At 43.0% G+C, this 13,443-nt stretch overlaps 2 protein-coding genes across 2 annotated transcripts; one reads left to right on the top strand and one right to left on the bottom strand.

The window, feature by feature from the left end:
- Positions 1-337: 337 nt before the first annotated feature.
- On the bottom strand, positions 338-8,585 carry ube2ql1 (ubiquitin conjugating enzyme E2 QL1). The gene is made up of 2 exons (XM_083681051.1): positions 7,704-8,585; positions 338-759 (listed from the first exon to the last, which is right to left on the bottom strand). Exons 1-2 carry the CDS (start codon positions 8,409-8,411, stop codon positions 628-630), a joined length of 840 nt encoding a protein of 279 aa, XP_083537177.1. The 5' UTR covers positions 8,412-8,585; the 3' UTR covers positions 338-627.
- Positions 8,586-9,697: 1,112 nt separating this feature from the next.
- Positions 9,698-12,259, top strand: med10 (mediator complex subunit 10). The gene is made up of 4 exons (XM_083681049.1): positions 9,698-10,042; positions 10,403-10,486; positions 11,064-11,166; positions 11,381-12,259. Exons 1-4 carry the CDS (start codon positions 9,921-9,923, stop codon positions 11,474-11,476), a joined length of 405 nt encoding a protein of 134 aa, XP_083537175.1. The 5' UTR covers positions 9,698-9,920; the 3' UTR covers positions 11,477-12,259.
- Positions 12,260-13,443: the final 1,184 nt, after the last annotated feature.

Here is a 13,443-nt window from a genome sequence, read left to right as displayed (position 1 = left end):
CTCATGTCAGTTCAGTGCAGTGTGTCTGTTGTCCCCGTGGAGAGAGAGAGAGAGAGAGGGATGAGAGGGGAAGGGGAGTGTGTGGGAGGAGTGGAAGGAGAGGATGGAGAAAGGAGGAGTGCATATTCTTTCAGTCGTCTTTCACAGGGCTGCTGATTCACACACAGTCTGTCTGTCTGTCCCTCTGTGTGTGTGTGTGTGTGTGTGCGCGCGTCTGAAACTCAACCCACCATCAGCGACACACACACACAAACACACACTGTGCTGACAAACATACACATACTCCTGATTTACTCCCAAGAATAAGTTAATGCTCACACACCTCCTTCTCAACATTCCACAAGCCCCTGCCACAGGGTTCCCAGATGAGGCAGTTTGCTGAAGGTGGGATGGAGTGAGAAAGAGAGAGGGAACAAGAGAGGAGTGCAGCACTGGAGGACGATAATGTGAGAATGAAAGATATAGAGAGCGTTCATTTTTTCATTTTCATTTTTTTTTTTTAAGAGTTCGGTGAGGTGAAAAAAAAAAGAGAAAGAAAACATCCAGAAAAAAAAAAAAAGAGAAAAGTTGAGAGGAGTTGAGTTAGCGTGGTGTGTCGTTAGCATGGAGGGCTAGCGTCACGGTCGCTCAGCCGTCAGACACGGGGGGAGACACCCAGCCGTACTTCTCATGGGTCTTCACCAGGCTCTTAAAGGTGGCCTCCGCCTCCTTACGACTAAACGCCTTCTTTGACTTCCCTGCTTTCCTGCAGATACGCCCCTACGGAGAGAGAAAGGGAAGGGGGGGGGCAGACAGTGGTCAGTATAGAGTTAACACCAGTGCACACATTCATCACCTAACAAGAGTGAGAAAGGGAGAGAGAGAGACAGAGAAAAAGAGAGAGGGGAGGAGAGGATTGCATTTTGCCGTCATGCCAACAAGGACTAATTGAAATGAAAATACAATTAAGAATTAGAGTGCTTGCGACACAAATACACATACAGGAAGAGCGAGATCCAGAAACATCAGCCTACAGTACTCCTCACAGACTAACAACCCAAGAGAGCTACCACACACACACACGCACGCACGCACGCACGCACGCACACACACACACACACACACACACACACACACACACACAGCAGCGGCAGCACAGATGCTCCCTCCTCACTGACATCCCACCAGTCTTCTACTGCTGCAGTTTGGAGTACAGATGACTTGTGAAGGGAAATGACAAGTACATACGCAGCTACGGCCCCGGCGTTACTGCCCAACAGTCAATCAATGTTTAAGGACAGAGAAACCTTTTAAGATGTCACTTTGTATCATCAGTGAGACCAAACCGTCCAGGACACTAATGGACGGGGGGAGGGGGGGGGGGGTGACAGTGATGACGTCGGCCTGAACCACTACGGAGATTGAAGCATTTCAGGATTGTAAATATGAGAGGGTATCATGACGGGCGCAAAAAAAAAACGTTAAAAGTAGATATCTGTGGAACAGCCATTTTCACTTAGCCACCATCTTGGTGAAACAGTGTCTTCTTCACACGCCAGAGCTAATAATAATAATACCTTAATTCCAAACTGTGAATATTAAGACACAGAGCCACAATAAAGGTGCCTGTGGGACGATTTTTTAAGGCATCTCTTAATCTTAAATTACATAACTTGATTTTAAAATCATCTCTGGAACGTAGCACACGTCCACAAGACTGCTCTCTCACAAAGCCACACTGGTTCAACTAGCCATGTACGTAGGTGCTGTCACGATACCGTCAGTTTGACTTCGATACTGCTTGATACCATTTGAATGATCACAATTACGATCCTTAAATGATACCATGGCAAAATGAACAACATTAGGCAAATTAAAACAATACCCTATTAAATAACACATCTTGGAACTTGAAATGCATAAACCTACCTGTCTCGATCACACAATCGCCATAATGTCTGTTAACCATTCAGTCATCGATGGCACGGAAAAGGGACATTATGTTTTCCTGTCCTGGATAGTAGGCTATTTTTCTATCCAGTCCCAATGCTGCTACAACCTAATACACTGACTTGTGTCTCAGGAAAATTCCTCACTTTGTTCTGTACTTCATAGGGTGCGTTTTTATAGCACTTATCGTACCTATTAATGTCAATTCGGCGCCATTTCGTCTCACGCCTAATCTCCGCCATCTGTCGCGTGTATGAAGAGCTACTCATTTTACAGATGAGAGCCAAACGTTTGAATGTCAGAGTATTTTATTCATGTTCAATGTATTAATTAAACTGTTGGTCGCACACAATCAGCACATGTTACGAGGAGAGGAGCGAATAAGGACATACAGCGTCAGGCAATTATGATAAAAGAAACGGTTCTAAGAAACTCTAGTATAGAACCATTTTTCAAAGCAGGGTATTGTGATACTTTCACGCAACACTATGTGTAACCACACCAGTACATCAATTTGCGCTGGTATTGAATTAAAACATTGTGTGACTGGTAAGCCATTTTGTGTCAAAGGGATAAGATCGGTGGGAAAAAACGCCCACTGATTCAGATCAGTTGGAAAAACCACTCTGAATACTGTGGATAGAAATATGATGGATTCTACTTGACACATCAATGTTATACAATGTATTTCTATCCGGATGTTGTATAACATTGGCTGTGTCTCTACCTGGTTCCCTTGTGTCTTGACCTCCATGATCACAGATATATACAGATGGGAGCAATACTGTCTGAAACCCATCCAGTCTTCTTAAACTACTAGGGGTCATGAAGGGAAGGTGACAAGGAAGCCTGTTCTACTTGACAGAGAACCATATGTTTTCCATACAATACATTTCTATCGAATACTGCATGTGTCATGATGAAGTGTTTGTATCTGGTCGGCCATTTTGGGTCAAAGGGGCGATAGGGATAAGGGAAGATGAGGTGGTAATACTGAGCAGTCAGATGATTAGGGTCACAGTTTCCATTCCTGTGATGACAGTGACCTGATTAATGGGCCAGACCTGGATGACTCAGACAGACAGAAAGGATCACCAGCTCTGGATAGGTCTAGCTCCAGTCTCTCCATTGACACATTCTACCCTATCCTCAACCTCTTCATTCCATCTGCACTGAATAGAGCAAATGAAAGTTCATTCCACTTCCCCATCATCCTCTATAGTGATTTCAGCTATCCTATCGTAAGTGAGGGAATGAGGGAGAAGCCAATCAAGACTGTTGAAATTTGTCCTAGGAATCCCAGCCTAAAAAGGGTTCCCATTGCCTTATAATGATTGACCTGGAAATAATTGATGGGTTGACAACAACAACATTGTGGAGACCTGTCCAGTCATTTTACAATCTATTGACAGCCTATTGAACATGTCATTGATATCCTAATGCCTAACCACTGTAACAGTAAGGTGAGAGGGGAACTGGATTGTGTCAGCTACCTAATCGTTACCTTTTTATTACCGTACCTGAATATCTGGTTTCTGTGTCTGTGTAAAATTGTATGTGGTTTGTGCCAATAACTCAAAATGGCTGCTGTTGCCATGGCTAGAGGTTGCTATGGTGAATGGCCATGCTGAAGAGGTGTGATTGCCATGGTGATTGATGCCTGAGGGAGATTGGCCGACCAGCGTGACACACAGACAGCACGCGCACACACACAAGCGCACACTTACACACATACATACATACATAGTCACAACTAGGAGGCCAATATATACTGAGATTGCCTTCCTTTCCGCTGAGTTGAATCTAGAGTCCTGGGCAATTACCAAGACTCAAATAGTATTTGACTAAATTCACTGAGATAGCTCTGTCACTTCACATTCAGATGTACAAGAGCACCCAGGGTGAGGGCTAAGGGCCAATTAAATGATTAGCAGTTGGAACGATTAGTTATTAGAACTGGGCAACCATCATGGTTTCGGTGGTGTAAGCCACCTTCCCCTGCATTGCAATGGTCATTTCCTTCTCCTCTGGCTGGGTGATGCAAATCTCTTTTCCCGGCCACCCCACCAGGGTGTGCATACCAGTGGACGGAGGCTGGATATGGTAGCAAGTCTGTGTGTGTTTGTGTGTGTGGGGGGGGGGGGGACAGAAATAACCCTCCCTGCCTCGGGCCATGTCCGGGCTGCATGACGCTTAACTAACCAGAAATAACAGAGAGAGAACACAGAGAGCTCTCATCTGCTCATTCATGCATAAGCCTCTCTAAAAGGCTGTGTTTTCAGGATTAAAAAAAAAAGGGCGAATATCGAGCTTTAATTACCGATATTGTGTTTGCGGTCTTCCACAAGAATGGTTCACTGGAGAGTGAGGGAGAGCGGAAGAAGAGCGAGACAGAGAGAGAGAGCACAAGGAGAGAGAGAAAGAGCATGAAAACAAGAAGGACAGTTGACAGAGAAAAAGAGTGAAGCTCGAAGAGAGGAGTTTGTGTTTTGGTCAGTGTATGCGTTGACATCCAGTGTGTGCCTGGGGCTACACGGTGCCGTGCCACTCTTTATTTATCCAAGCTAAACGTTTGCTCGCGCGTCAAGAGGACCAAACTTGTGTGAAGTGGCTGATGGGTAATCTTGTGAATGGAGATCAGTCAATGGACGCACAAGGCCCCAGTGCATCATGGGAAGCTGCTTTGGGCAGGGGATTGTGTAACCCAGGCATGTGCCAAAGGACAGGATAAACATGCGATGGTCGATGTCATCCCTTCACTGAGGCAGGCCAGTTGTTGTTGTTGTTGTTGTTGTTGTTGCTGTCTAAAAATATAGAACTGAAATCCACCGGCAGCGGAAGCCAATATAAGCAATGTATCTGCCACATGCGACGTCCTTGCTGCTGGACATAATCTATAGAGAAACAATTTGCCGTTGGAGGTTAATTCAAACGTCAACTATATCAAGGCCATGGTCATCTTAGGATGTTTTTATTTATTTTTTATCTTCATGGTCACTGCAATAACCCAGATAGTTCAGAGCAGCAGTGATAAAAATGAGTGCGAGGAACTAGCCTTAATAATTTCTAAAATGCCTGCTCATCTCTGGTAAAAAAAGAAATCCACACATCTTTTGTAGTTATGAAAGGCGAAGCAGAGTGTGTGTGTGATTATCCATCTTTTCCATTTTCTACTGAATACATAAGTGAGGCAACGAGCCTATTGTCTTAAAAGTCAGTAATTAGAGCATCTTCATATACTGTAAAAACATATCTCTGTACGCACCACATGAAAGGATCAGCGTATGAACTACCAAGCACATATGCACACACTCACACACAAGCTCCCTCTCTCACACACACACACACACAATTAATCAATATTATTTTAATTAGCAAACTGAAGAAGGAAGACACTGTACTGCAATTAGTGCATAATGCAGACAGAGCACCCTTAACATCACTGTGCAATAAGCTGGAAAATACACTGAAGATCAACATATCAGTGACTTACAAGCACTAGAGTTGGGCAATATCAACAATTTATTATTAATGATATTACTTTAGAAAATATCATAATGAACAATAATACCCTCCATTGCTGAAGTATCATGGAGACATGCCCAGAGTGAGAAAAAATAACTGAACTGCAGCGCTGCAGAGTATGGCTGGTGGCTAACCCATATTGGAGAAACAAAGAGTCTTGTTTTACCGGTAGGTGTGCTTTGCCTTGCAAAACAGTGGGACACTGCACTTGTAGTTATGCACATCAAACTAGTTTGAAGCACTTTTACAGACTGTTGTTTGAAAGAGACCAATGTCACGATATTCTGTAAATATCGCGATATTCGATAATACTGAATAACGGCCCAACTTGGGTTGATAGGTATACCGTTTTTAGTTATACCGTTATGGATCAGACTGTTACATTGAATTTGACTACACCGTAAATGCCATTGTTGTTCTCCTCTCAGATTGTGTGCGGCAACAGTTTAATTCAAGTTTAACATTGATTACAGCATTAAGTGACACATTTTCATCGAGACAGGAGTCAGGATTTTAGGTTATAGTGGGATTGAGACTGGAAAGGAAAATATAATATCAAGGACAGGAAAAGGTAATTTCCCTTCCCATGCCACCCTCTCCTCTGAATGGTTAACAGACTTCATTGCTATGGTGACAGGTAAGCCTTGTGCATTCTTTTGATATGCCTATGCATTCTGCAAATAGGCAAAAGTTCATGTTTAATGGCTTAGTGGTATCCCCTGTATCTTTACTGGTAATGTTTTGAAGTGAGCTATGCACCGAATCACGTCATGGATAATCATGAAACATTTACAACTTTCATTATTAATGAACAAAAAAAATCGTCCAATGCTGTCATACCACCAATAAAGTGTAAAATACCGTGAATAGATATCTAGGCCATACGGCCGAGCCATAGGCTCAACCCTAACACACACACACACACACACACACACACACACACACACACACACACACACACACAGAGAGAAAGAGGTTAGAGGTGTCTACTAAAACATAATTAAACCAGGGGGGGAAATATAACAACCCTCTCTCTCTCTCATTTTCTACTCCATCTCCCTCTCTACCAACCCCCCATCACTCTTCTTATTTGTGAATTATTTATCAAACCATGACAATGTAGGAAACTATAAAATGGTGAGCATCTTCTCTCTCTCTCTATTGCTGTGTGTGTGTGTGTGTGTGTGTGTGTGTGTGAGAGAGAGAGAGAGAGAGAGAGAGAGCATACAGACACATTTTCCTATTTGTAGCAGATGCATAACCTATACAATTGTTATATAATTTCTATATCAAATATTGTTCGGTCTTCGGCGTTTTCCGGTGACAGTTTACATAAGGTTTCCTGCCATGTCATAACAATGACGTCACATGACATAACGCCAGTCATACTAAATTATTGACAAGCAATAGCAGCTATAACGCGTGAAATGTGAAAACTATTCAAACATAATGAACTTCAAGCATGATGCATCGCCAGTGTGCTGTTTCTTAAGAAAACATCAATCGATGAAAATGATTGAGGACCTACAATGAATCCTACCCAAAACCCATCCGAATTGTAGTGCTGCAGTGCACCGTGAATCTGAGAACAGATGACGGCAGGTTTACATAATCTACTCAGTAGGGGTCGGATGGTGGAGGGCAGCTGACTGCATCTATCCACTGATGCATAGAAAAGGCTGGGTAGACAGTGACTTTTGGCTTTGTTTCATTTAAATAAGTATATGCTACTCAAAATTAATGCTAGATGTAAGCTATCCCCCACAGATTCCTATCCATTTTTGCAAATGCTGTGGTTAGTGACCTTGTAATTTGTTTAGGCTGAGGATTTCGCGTGCTTAGAGAACGAATGGAGCATTAGGTCTTCGATAAGGAGACATAAATCATACAGGGAGAGAACATTTCGTGAAATGGCCGCCATAATGTCATATAAAAATTAATCATGTCTAAGATTAGGAGATGGCTTCCACGGAGCTCCCAGTTGGGAGCCGGGATAGAAGATCACGTCTCATCATGCTATATCAACATACCAAACCAAACCACTCTCCAGAGCTTGGCAGACATGTTCTATTGTATATAGGCCTACTGACAGCATTTGGCATGGGGTAAACATTACGCATGGCGCAAGTGTCATGTATCAACATCAAGCTTCACAAGTCCATAGGCCTTTATTGCCGCTCATGTTTGCACACGGGATGCAAAAGCAGACTATTGTACAATTGAAATTCAATTCGGAAATTGACCCTCACCTGTCCTTTTACGAGGCTTGCGGCAAATTGCCTCATTACGGCTTCAACAGTGTAGGCGCTGGACCATCCGCGGGGGGTTAACAACTCCATACAAATCGCTCCGCCATCCAGGACGTACCCGTTCTCCAACCGGGGGGTCAGCACCCGCATGAAAGGCGGGGAGAACGGGAAATTGTCGGGGAAAGAGACATTCAGCAGTATGAACTCGGTGTTCGTTTCTTTCATGTCCTGCCACAGCGCAGAGTCTTTGTCCACCTGGTGTAACTTCACATTCCAGTCGAAGAGGTTGTCGTCGACGAGTTCGACCGTAATAAAGTTGTCACCCAACCGTCGAATCTCCTGAAGCTCCTTCATCAGTCTCCGCGTCCGGACCTGGGTGCAGTGTTGCCGGTGAGGCGCTAGCGGTGGTATCGAGGCACTGGTCGCTTTTCCCCCAATCCCACCTCCTCCCGTCTGCTGTTTCTCCTTCGCGTCCTTGCCCTGTTTATCCTTAACGGATGGCTTGTCCTTGCTGGTGTGTTGGTCCAGCTTTTTCGCCTTGATCTCCGGGGTGCTAAGGATATTGGTTTCGTTGGTTGTCTGACAGTGCTTTGCGTTGTTTTTCTGGTTTCCCTTCGTTCCTTTTAGCGAGCCTTGGTGATGCTTTGGGTCCTCCGTGTCTCGGTCGTGAAGACGAATCAGACCGATTTTCCGCAGTAGAGTGGCCATTATTATTTCGCCGAGCACAGGGCGAGATTCACGATTCTCCCGCTCCGACTAATGTTTGACGGTGAAACCGTAAAAAGTCAATCTGGTGCCACAATCCCTCAGTTTACTGCAGCCTCTGAGGAAGAAGACTGGGGACTTGCATGTACCCTAGTCCTTTTTCAGTGCATCATCTTGACAAGGTCCGACTGAAAAACACAAAAGCCATTAGCCCTAATGAAATAAGACACAAATTGACTGTAGTTTGTTGGATTTGTAAGTGTGTCACATACAAGCAATTTGCAAACACCCTTTCCATGTAGGAATACTTTATAAGGTTACAGTTTTGACAGGTGGACTGACTGTTATGACTTAGACTGCAGTCCTATGTGGCAGTGGTTGCAGACACCACTATCCTTCGGCTACACATAGTTACACAATACGCTATAGGTTTCTTGTATTTATCATTCATAATGTTAACCGACACAGTCCTATATCTTTATTTGGATCGACTTACTCTTTATGTCGTGTTTAGAAAATCCCAAATTTCCTCGGCGAATGTGACGAGATGCGAATCGGTGGCTATCACAATCAACTGCGATATCAAACGCTCGCATCCAACTAAGCTCCAGTCGGTCTGACCTGAAGGAGCGAACTAAGCCTTTGATGTAACTGCAGCTGCGGCAACACTGGCTCTAATGTTGCTGAGGACGAACCAACCCCAGATAATCCTTGGCGAGGAAGCGCGCACACACACTCGTTCGCCGCGCTCACACACAAATAGCAGTGGCGGAACGGTCCAGACGTGGTATGGCTTCCGCTGTACCTGGGTTGAATGAATAATGATGTCGAGGGCAGAAGATGTGGACGTAAGAGTGAAAGTGGGTTGGGCTTTCATCGGCATAGGCTAATGTCATCATAGCCTACATTACCTTAGGTCGTTTTGTCCCCAATGTATATCTCCCCATAACGAGACTGAATTCTCCTGCAGGATGGTGCCTATTGTTTGTCCTTGTGATAATACGGTGCAATATGGGGCTAGCCTATTTTGTAGGTCTAATCCCCGTGTGAATAATACGTTAACCAGATTGGAAAGCATGTCAGTAAAGTGCTTTAAGGCAAATTCGTCTTGTGTTTTGTATAGGCTTGTTTTATACGTTCACTACATTAAAATGTAGCCCTTTACAAATCTGAAATACATTGCACATTGTAAATATTGCCTATGATGTAGATCTATAGCGAGTTCTCTGTTGAAAGATAGAGCAATGATATAGTGTAACATGTACCTTTGCCATTTGAAGCACGATACTTTGCAGCACTTTGAGATAACAGACGGTACTTTGTGGTTGGCTGTTACCAAGGTGACTACACATGCGCTAAAGTGATTGGCTTTCATACTGCCAGAAAGCAGTACAGTAAGATGGGTGTCTGAAAAACAAGTCGATAATGTGATAAACATACGAAAGGCTTTGTATTCGTATTTTGAATTATTAATGTTTATTAAAGTTTAAGACATAACATTTTATTCGAAACATGGCTGAAAAATTTGACAATCTCGAGGAACATCTCGAGAAGTTCGTTGAAAATATCCGACAAATGGGAATCATCGTGAGCGATTTCCAACCTAGCAGCCAGACAGGACTGAACCAAAAACTGTAAGTGTCGAATCGTGATGATACGTACATGCATATGATCAAGCGTTTGAGCTGTCTTACTTCCCGAAGTTGTGTTCTGGAGAGCAGAGCTCGCTTTTGCTGATAAAGTACACGGACATGATGACTAGGCAATGCTAGCAGAAAGCTATCTTAGTGTATAGCCCCATCTGTGTGACTAGGATTATATGTATATCTACATGATTTGATCAAACAAGCTATCTTTCAATGCATTGCCCCCACATCACGTTGTACCTGAGACTAGTACACCCATAGATGTAGAACATCTTTCATTGAGTACACCAATACATTATGTTGCGTTTATGGCAGTTATGACAATGTTTCTGTCGTTTTGAATTTCAGAAACTTCATGATCACGGGACTGCAGGACATCGAGAAGTGTCGCCAGCAGCTTCACGAGATTAACGTCCCTCTCGAAGCTTTTGAGTGAGTCATATCAGCACATATAGCTCCGACGCGCCACTCATTTAATGAAATGGAGTGTCGTGGTATTGGTTTGCTGGAGATTGCGACTTAGTTCAACATGAGTGCCCTTACCTGTTTCGGCATCACTTATCCCAGTTTTAAAAATATCCACGTATTCTGCACCATCAATGCAATTGCGATGGTTAATGCCATGTTAAGAGTTTTCCACCGTAGCTTCGGGTAATGACGGGTAAAAATGTCATCTGTATGGATATTAAGCAGCCTTTTGGATATTTAGTGGGGCCCATGATGCAGAGTACGTGGATATTTTCAAAACTGGGATAAGTGATGCCGAAACAGGTAAGGGCACTTATGTTGAATTAACATGAGTGTTGTGTCAGAGCTAGAAATTATTATTATTATAATCTAGAAATTAGACCTAGCGGGTTGTTCTTTGGTGGGACACTGTCTCTTCACATTTTTGGCGATGCAAGCGCTCATCATTTTTTGCTTTGCTTCTCTTATGATTGATGTTCATTTTTTTGTGTGCACCCTTATTTCCCAGACCACATTCAACTTACTTACTCTTTGTCCACAGATACATTGATCAAGGCCGCAACCCTCAGCTGTACACTAAAGAGTGCTTGGAAAGGTCCTTGGCGAAAAATGAACAGGTCAAAGGGAAGATTGACACAATGACGGTAGGAGACAATAGCATATTTTCAGTTCTTAATACTTAATGATATTATTACACTGCCATGTCTTGGACTGAAACATCTGATCACAAAGTTTAATGCTATGCAACGTTATTCTCACAGAAATAGTCACCCTGATGAGATTGTATAATTGCTGATGTCATGGCAACCAATAGTTTTCCTATCTGACCCTCATATATTGTGTTGTTACTTGTTGCAGAAGTTTAAGAGCCTGCTGATATCAGAGCTGGGCAAGGTGTTTCCAGAGGAGATGGCCAAGTATAAGGCTATACATGGAGATGACCCTCCTTCCTAGTGACCTCTGACCCCTGACTCCTACCTGACCTCTAACCCCTGACCCCCTGCTCAAAGCCAGAATGGAGTTTCACAAGGAAGATTAATTGGTTTGCCAGTTAAATATGATCAACTCAGAAATTACTGTAGATTTGTCCATGCTGTGGTCACCAACCCCTGTTCTGGGGACCTACAGGGAGTGCAGACTTAAGCTTCAGTTCCGCACTAACACCCCTGACTCCACTAGAAATGATTAGTGAAATATGGTGTGTTAGCGCTGGGCAAGAGCAAGGCCTACACACCCTCCAGGACCATGGCTGGTGACACTGTTTTAGAACATAAATGACTGGTTAGGAAAAATAAGCAACCAATGTGTGTTTGAAGCTCATCTATTTCCCATCCGGAAATATGGAGTTGTGCCAGAAATATGTTTATCAAGCCGAAATATGGAGTTGTCTCTGAAAATGTACGAGGGTTATCTGTTTGGTTAACCCACTTATCTTGCTTTGTGAAATACCCACAAGATGTACATATGTTTATATTCACTATACCTTTTTTATTGACTTCAAACCATTGTAGGACATTGCAGATTTGTACTGGGATTCTCACTGTTTTGTATCACTCAGGTTTCTGAAGGCCATCAAGGTTTGAAGAGTTGTGTGTAGCCTGATCTTGTTACTGACCTCTTGACATGGTCAGAGTCTAGTCTAGTGTTTTGCAACTTTTATTTCCTGATGTTCTTGTTTGTTTGTATTTGTTTTGGATGCTTTTATTTTTTTTGCTAATAAACAAGCTTGTAATTGAAGTGAATTTGGTGATTTGTCACTAAGTCTCCGCACACCAACTTGCCCCATTTGTAATAAACAGGTGCTTGAATTGGAAAGTCTCATAAGACATAGTGGCCTTTCAATTGATTACAATGAACATTAACTTACGAGATGACCGTCTTGTTCAGTCATCTTCAGTGTAAGATAACCACAGTAAACTACAGTAATACATTAAACTACATATTTAAATGGACACTGAACAAAATAATGATGACCATAATAATGATCAACCAAGGAAATGATGTTTGATCAAACAGACACACACAAGCACTTACAAGCATGTCAGTAGGACAGATGAAGAGGTGACCCAGGGTTTTATGACGTCTGACTGACGTATCTGTGTCATTTGTCTCCAAAGTCCCCAGTGTTGGGTCTTTCCTGGCATTGTAATCCTGCACCGCCTGTGCAGTGAGCACGTGTGTGTCTGTGTGTAGAGGAGAGACAGATGCTCCAGAAATAAGGGCCTCCAAGACCATGGTCCCCATCATCCAGGCAGGTCATGGCCCAACACGCCTCCAAATGCTCGGGTTTAGTGACAGGGAAACCCCCCTTGGGGGAGGAATTAAGCCCCATTATTGGTTTGGGATGTCTCTGCCACATTGAGACAGGGTTAGAATACATATGTAGTTATTGGTTTATTTACTTAATTTTAACATGGAGGTTAAAATTATGAAGGTCTATTTTAAATTAGCTGGATCTTCTAAAATGATGATTTCTTCTGGAGAATAGTTTTTGATGATAGACTGGTTGTCTAACCCTAACCCAAGCTCTAAATATTTGGGAGAAAGGAGTTTCCTGCAGCAGACATCGGACCAGAAACCAGGCCACTGAGGACTCTAAATAATGAAAACAATTAATCTGAACCAAAGAGGATTAAAAGGAATGTGTGTTGACAATGTCTGAGAAGTAAAAAGAATGTATCACAACATAGTACAAACAAATTGCTGAAACACTTAAATCTGAAAAGTTACAAACATATCTAATTTATGACAGTGTCCACTTGTCTGTCAATACGGGTGTCATCAACCTTAAAGGACACAGCTGATTAAATCCACTTAGGATGTCCTCTACAACGCAGGCAGGTGTGTGTCTACCTAGTTTTGAAGTGCATATGTGTATATGTGTGTGTGTGTGTGTGTGTGCATACGTGCGTGCCAGTGTG

Source organism: Argentina silus (genome assembly GCF_951799395.1).
Source record: "Argentina silus genome assembly, chromosome: 11".
NCBI lineage: Eukaryota > Metazoa > Chordata > Actinopteri > Argentiniformes > Argentinidae > Argentina > Argentina silus.
The sequence above is the reverse complement of the archived record's forward strand: the minus strand, read 5'-3'. Positions and strand labels throughout refer to the sequence as shown.

What these genes read in the sequence shown, in the direction of transcription:
- ube2ql1 (XM_083681051.1), bottom strand. Translation starts at nt 8,411, where the DNA reads ATGGCCACTCTACTGCGGAAAATCGGTCTGATTCGTCTTCACGACCGA. An exon ending in CAAGCCTCGTAAAAGGACAG is followed by an intron (nt 760 to 7,703) that starts GTGAGGGTCAAT and finishes CTCTCTCCGTAG; the next exon opens with GGGCGTATCTGCAGGAAAGC.
- med10 (XM_083681049.1), top strand. Translation starts at nt 9,921, where the DNA reads ATGGCTGAAAAATTTGACAATCTCGAGGAACATCTCGAGAAGTTCGTT. An exon ending in ACAGGACTGAACCAAAAACT is followed by an intron (nt 10,043 to 10,402) that starts GTAAGTGTCGAA and finishes TTTGAATTTCAG; the next exon opens with AAACTTCATGATCACGGGAC. An exon ending in GGAAGATTGACACAATGACG is followed by an intron (nt 11,167 to 11,380) that starts GTAGGAGACAAT and finishes TACTTGTTGCAG; the next exon opens with AAGTTTAAGAGCCTGCTGAT.